General features: G+C 50.3%; 1 protein-coding gene across 1 annotated transcript in view; it reads right to left on the bottom strand.

Annotated features, from left to right (window-relative positions):
- Positions 1–6,783, bottom strand: part of RCC2 (regulator of chromosome condensation 2) — an 11,338-nt gene that overhangs the window by 1,393 nt on the left and 3,162 nt on the right. The window contains exons 3-12 of the mRNA XM_027693151.1: positions 5,855–5,948; positions 3,849–3,992; positions 3,603–3,734; positions 3,427–3,515; positions 3,024–3,138; positions 2,635–2,801; positions 1,031–1,211; positions 853–958; positions 688–760; positions 483–560 (exon numbers count right to left, since the gene is read on the bottom strand). Coding sequence (XP_027548952.1) covers positions 483–560; positions 688–760; positions 853–958; positions 1,031–1,211; positions 2,635–2,801; positions 3,024–3,138; positions 3,427–3,515; positions 3,603–3,734; positions 3,849–3,992; positions 5,855–5,948 — 1,179 coding nt within the window. The remainder of the gene's footprint in view (positions 1–482; positions 561–687; positions 761–852; positions 959–1,030; positions 1,212–2,634; positions 2,802–3,023; positions 3,139–3,426; positions 3,516–3,602; positions 3,735–3,848; positions 3,993–5,854; positions 5,949–6,783) is intronic.

Here is a 6,783-nt window from a genome sequence, read left to right as displayed (position 1 = left end):
CAGGGACACCTGGAAAAGGGACAGGGACACTGAGCCATGGGACAGGGATACTGAGACATAGCCCAGGGTCACGTGGGGAGGGACAGGAACACTGAGGAAGGGGGCCCATGGACACCTGGAGGGCCCCACACCCCTCCTCCAGCACCCCTGGGGTGTGCTGAGCTGGGCACGGCCTCAGCCACTGTATCTATTGAAGTGGGGAGTCCATGCACCTTCTGTTCAGCCTCCCATAGGTGTGATGAGCTGTGCACGGCCTCAGCTGCCCCATTCATATAAAGGGAGGGCCCCTTGTGTCCTCTGGCAGCCCATGGGTGTGATGAGCTGTGCATGGCCTCAGCCCCATATTTATTTCAGGAGAGGGCTCTTTGTGCCCTCCCTCCCACAGCCCCTGGGTGTGATGAGCTGTGCACGGCCTCAGCTGCCCCATCCATTGGAGGGGGTCCCTGTGCCCTCCCCCAGCCCCCTGTGGGGTCCCCCCTCACCTGCTCCGTGTAGATCCCATCCAGGGTCTTCACCTCCTGCGCAGCCGTCGAGGATTTGGGCTTGTGGTCTCCGTACCCCTGCCAAGAGCATCCCGTGGAGAGGGGGCACAGTCAACATGGGCATTGGAAGCAGCCGGTCCCTCCCACTGCCCGGGGGTGTTTTGGGGTATCCCTGGGCCGGGGGTCCCCAGGAAACCCTCCTTACCAGCTCCCCGAAGGTGGGGGAGGGCCCCCAGCTGATGGTGCTCTCGTCGGCCGCCACGATGATGCTGCTCTTCCTGCAGAGGGGGCGAGACAGGGTGAGCCCCTGAGCCCTCCCACCACCCCAAAACCCACGGAATGGGAACGTTTCGTCGGAGCTTGGACTCACCCACAGGCCAGGCTGCGGATTTTCCAGCCGCAGAGATCCTGCACGGCCTTGGGGTACATGGTGGACTCCCGGGAGGTGTTGGTGGCCCCCCAAAAGAACAAGCCACCTGCAACATTGCCCGTCAGGCTACGGCCCCCCTGAGCATTCCCAACCCCCCCAGAACCCCGGGAATGCCGACCTGTCTCGCTGACGGCGAAGGAGCAGGTGTATCCCGCGTAGATCTGGGCGGCTCCGCGCCCCGGGAAGTCAAAGAGCTTCACCAGCCGCGGCACCATCTCGTCCTTCTGCTCCGCGTGGCCCAGGCGCCCGTAGCCCCCGAACCCCCAGGAGAAAACGCGTTTCTGGGAGTCCAGGACGAGCTGGGGGTGCAAGAACATCGTCCCCCAGAGTCAGCAGCTGAGAGCCGAGCAGCTCAGTGCAGGGAAAGGCACAGCAGGGGCAACAAATGGCATGGATTTATCCTCAGGGAATCACAGAATCCCAGACTGGTTTGCACTGGTAGGAAAAGTTGGAAAGTCCCTCTTGTTCCACCCCCTGCCATGGGCAGGGACACCTCCCACTACCCCAGGCTGCTCCAAGCCCCGTCCAACCCGGCCTTGGACACTTCCAGGGATGGGGCAGCCACAGCTTCTCTGGGCAACCTGGAATCCCCAAACCCTAAAGAAATGCTGCAAATATTTATCCTTATCCCCAGGTTGCAAATCTGCATCCTTGAATAGAGGCTGCAAGGATTCATCCCTAAATTCCTGCTGCAAATCTTCATTCTTAGATGCAGGCTGCAAGGATTCATCCCTAAATTCCTGCTTCAAGCCTTAGATGCACACTGCAAATTATCCTTAAATAAAGGTTGCAAGGGTTTATCCCTAAATTCCTGCTGCAAATCTTCATTCTTAAATGCAGACTGAAAGGATTAATCCCTAAATTCCTGCTGCAAATCTTCATTCTTAAAAGCAGACTGAAAGGATTCATCCCTAAATTCCTGCTGCAAATCTTCATCCTTAGATGCAGGCTGCAAGGATTCATCCCTAAATTCCCTCTTCAGTCTTTAAACGCACACTGCAAAGATTTATCCCTAAATTCCTGAATTCCTGTTTCAACCCTTAAACGCAGACTGCAAAATCTTCATCCTTAGAGGCAGGCTGCAGGAATTTATCCTTAAATTCCTGCTTCAACCCTTAGATGCAGGCTGCAAGGATTCATCCCTAAATTCCCCCTGCAAATCTTCATCCTTAAATGCAGACTGCAAGGATTCATCCCCAAATTCCTGCTTCAATCCTTAGATTCACACTGCAAATCATCCTTAAATGCAGGCCGCAAGGATTCATCCCTAAATTCCCACTTCAGTCCTTAAATGCACACTGCAAAGATTTATCCTTAAATTCCTGAATTCCTGCTTCAACCCTTAAACGCAGACTGCAAAATCTTCATCCTTAGATGCAGGCTGCAAGGATTCATCCCTAAATTCCTACTTCAAGCCTCAGATGCACACTGCAAATCATCCTTAAATAAAGGCCACAAGAACTTATCCTTAAATTCCTGCTTCAATCCTTAGATGCAGGCTGCAAGGATTCATCCCTAAACTCCTGCTTCAAGCCTCAGATGCAGGCTGCAAGGATTCATCCCTAAATTCCTGCTTCAATCCTTAGATGCAGGCTGCAAGGATTTATCCCTAAATTCCTGCAGCAAATCCCCATCCTCAGATGCCTCCTGTAAATATTTCACTGCCGTACCCGCCGTGGCCCCTGGCAGTGCCCCCCCGGTGCCGGGGGCACCGCTCCTCACCGTGTGGTTGGCTCCACAGGCCACGTCCCGCACCACCACGTTGGGGACGGGCAGGATCTGCCCATCTTTGGTCTTCTCGATGAAGATGCCGACGCGCCGCGGCACCAGCTCACAGTCGTACTCGATGCGCTGCGCCCGGGCGATGAACTTCCCGTCGGAATTGTGCCCTGCGGAGCAACGCCGGCATAAAAACGGGATCTCTCCCCTTCCCACACCCCGTTATTCCCATCAGAACCCCCCCCCTCTCCTCAGGCAAACCCTGAGTTCCAGCTCCCGCGGTTTTCGCCGGAGCGTTCCGGGGGCTCACAGGGGGAAATCGGGGCAGGAAGTTTTGCCCCTTTTCCCAATCCCCTGCAATTGGAGCGGATCGGCCCAAAACAGCCCCGTACCCAGCTGCCCGTACTCAGGGCACCCAAAGGAGTAGAGGTTTCCTTTGCAATCCATGATCATGCTGAACTCAGCTCCACAGGCCAGTTTGGTGATGGGCTGCCCGTTGTACATGATCTGTGGGAACAGTGGGGGAAAAAAAGGGTTAAAAAAACACAGAAAAAAGGCAAAACGCTGAATTTCCCAGAGGAACCCCCAAAATCCTCCAATCTGGGGTTTTAAAAATTTAATTTCAAGAATTCTTGCTTTTATTTTCCCACTGCAGCTGGAAACGAATCCCGTAATGTTCTTGTATCCTATAAGGGGGTTTGGGCTTTGTTAGGGCATTTTTCTAATGGAAAACCCACCAAGCTGCTGTTTTTTCACCCAAACCCACGTGGGGAAGCAGGGGAGGAGAGGCCATACCTGGGTAGGGCTGGGCACGGCGTCTGTCTGGTTCCCCAACCCCAACTGCCCCATTTTATTCTCCCCGAACGCGAACACGGAGCCGCTCTCTGCAACAGAAAACCAGCCACGTTTGTGGGCAAATCCAGGCGATTTCAAGCAATTTGCCCCAAGTGCCAAGCTTTTCCCCCCAGTACCTGTGAGTGCCAGGGTGTGGTTGCGCCCACAGGCTGCCAACACGATGGATTCACCCCCCAAAACCTCAATGAGCTTCGGGGCCTCCACGCGCTTCGTGTCCCCGTGGCCCAGCTGCCCTTTTTCATTGCGACCTGAGCCAAAATCACCATTTTTAGCAGCCTAAAATTGCTCTTTTTAGCAAAGGCTGGAGGTTCCTGGCCTCCCAAAGTTTCTCTGGGATGTATCCCTGTTTTCCTGCCACTCACCCCAGCTCCAGAGCTTGCCCTCGGAGGTGATGAGGAGGCTGTGGGCGGCGCAGGGCCCGGACACGACGCTCCGCACCTGAATTCCTGAGAGACACCCGTACCTGTGCGGCCCCCACAAGTTCTGGCCCAGGTTCCTGTAGGCAACTGGGGGTCAAAAATTAATTAGAAGAGGGGGTTAATTAATGAGGACATTAAACAAATGGAAAGGCATCAAAATAGGCAGAGAAATTGGGTATGAACCCATTGCAAACGAGCGGTGTGTTCCTTCAGCTTTGCAGGAGGGTCAGTGCACACCAAGGCCTGCCCCCAAATTCAGATGTGTGACTGCTCCCCTCAACAATTAACTAATCAATCAATTAATTAATCAATCAGTTAATTAATACCACATAAAAATAGGCAGAAAAAATTGGTTATAAGTGCATCAAAAATAAGCAGCGTGTTCACTTTGCTCTGCAGGAGATTCAGCGCACGCCAAGTTCTGACCCAAATTAAGATGTGCAGTTGTGAATGCTCCCTTTAATTAAGTAATTAATTAATTGATTAATTCCACATAGAAATAAGGAGAAAAATGGAATATAGATGCATTAAAAATTTAGCCATACATTCATATTGTTTTGCAGGAGATGAGTTGCACCCCAAATTCTGCCCCACACTAAGATATACAACTGTGACTTGTCCCCTCAATTAGTTAATCAATTAATTAATTAATACCCCTAAAATTAAGAAAATCAGTTATAGTTTAAAGAAACTAATTAATTAATTGATTAATGAAAAATTAGTCACAAATACATGAAAAATTGAGCAGCACGTTCACTTTGCTTCGCAGGAGACTTAGTGCACCCCAGGTTCTGGCCCCAAATTAAGGTATGCAAGTGTGACTCCTCCCCCAGCTAATTAATTAATAAAATTAATTAAATATAACCACATTAAAATGGGCAGGAAAATTAATGAACTGTAGATACATCTAAAGAAAGCAGCGCCTTAATTTTGCTTTGCAGGAGATTCAGTGCACCCCAAGTTCTGGCCCAGATTAAGAGATGCAACTTTCACTCCTTCTCCCCAATTAATGAATGTTTTTTAAAAATAAATAAATTATTAAAATCAATTCAATATAAATATATAAAAAGAGGCAGAAAATTAACTAAATGTAAGTGCAAAAATAAGCAGCATCTTAATCCAGTGCACCCCAAACTGTGGCCCAGATTAAACTGTGCAGCTGTGATTCCTCCCCCACTTAATTAATAAAATTAAAGATTAATGCATAAAAATTAAGCAAATTAACGAAACATAAACACATCAAAAATAAGCAGTGCTGTAATTTTTGCTTTGCAGGAGTTCCAGCACACCCAAAGTTCCAACCCAGATTGTGCTACACAACTGCAAATGAACCCCCTCCAAAATGATTCATTAATTAAACCTTTAATTAAATATTTATGCATAAAGAAGAGCAGAAAAATTAATTAAAGTATAAATACATTAAAAAAAAGTAGGTGTATATTTTGCTTTGGAGTATATGGGGCACCACCCCAAGTTCTGGCCCAGTTTATGCTCTGCAACTATAATAAAGAACTCTCCTAAAATATTAATTAATAAAAATATTAATTACATGTAAAAGCATTAAAAATAAGCAGGGAAAATTAATTAAAGGCAGAACAAATAAGCCATGCCTTTATTCTGCTTTGCAGAACTGAGGCATCCTGCACCCCCAGTTCCAGCCCAGATTAGTGTACACAAGTATAAAAGAAATCCCACCAAAAAGAGTCATTAATTAAAATATTAATTAAATATTAGTGCATAAAAATAAGCAGAAAAACCAATTAATATATAAAATCATCCAAACTAATCCAGGTGTTTGTTTTGCTTTGCAGGAGACCCAGCACACCCCAAAATCCAGATTACGATCCACAACGGTTTTAACCCCCCAAGTGTTAATTAATCACAAATTAACTATAAATGAATATCAATTAAGCAAAGCACTGTTAATTAGGCAGTTCTCAGCCCCTCACCCTGCTGCTTAGGCACTTCTTTGCGGCCGATCAAGTCCCAGTTGGTGGCCCCGAAAATGAGGAGCTGCCCCCGGCTCTTGGAGCCCTCAAGCTTCTGTGGGGACAGGGGAACACGTCAGGGACAGGGGACAACATCAGGGACATGGGGACACTGGGGACAGGGGACAACGTCAGGGACAGGGGACAATGTCAGGGACAGGGGAACACGTCAGGGACAGGGGGACATTGGGGACAGGGGACAACATCAGGGACATGGGGACACTGGGGACGGGGGCACACTGGGGACAGGGGACAATGTCAGGGACAGGGGGACACTGAGGACAGGGGGACACTGGGGACAGGGGGACACTGGGGACAGGGGAATGCAGGGAATGTGGGGACAGAGGACAATGTCAGGGACATGGGGACACTGGGGGCAGGGGGACACTGGGGACAGGGGACAATATCAGAGACGGGGGACACTGGGGACACTGGGACAGGGGGATGTAGGGAGTGTGGGGACATGGGGCAATATCAGGGTCACTGGGGGCACTGGGGACAGTGGGGGACAGGGGGAGGTAGGGAGTATGAGGACAGGGGACAATGTCAGGGACAGGGGGACACTGGGGACAGGGGGATGTAGGGAATGTGGGGACACCAGGGATGGGGAGAATGTGGGGGACAGGGATAGTAGAGATGGGGGGACATGGGGGACATGGAGGACACTGGGGACATCAAGGATGTGGAGGGCATGGGAACATTGGGAATGTGGGGGCGTGGGATGTCAGGAGACATTGGGAATGTGAGGACACCAGGAATAGGGAGGATATGGGAGACACGAGGGACAGCAGGGATGTGGGGACATCGGGGACATGGGGTACACGGGACATTGAGGATGGGGAGGACATGAGGACACTGGGGATGGTGAGGATGTGGGGGACATGGGGACA

The sequence above is a fragment of the Neopelma chrysocephalum genome, unplaced genomic scaffold (genome assembly GCF_003984885.1).
Source record: "Neopelma chrysocephalum unplaced genomic scaffold, ASM398488v2 Primary Assembly neopelma1_90, whole genome shotgun sequence".
NCBI lineage: Eukaryota > Metazoa > Chordata > Aves > Passeriformes > Pipridae > Neopelma > Neopelma chrysocephalum.
This window is presented reverse-complemented; position numbering and strand designations above follow the sequence as displayed.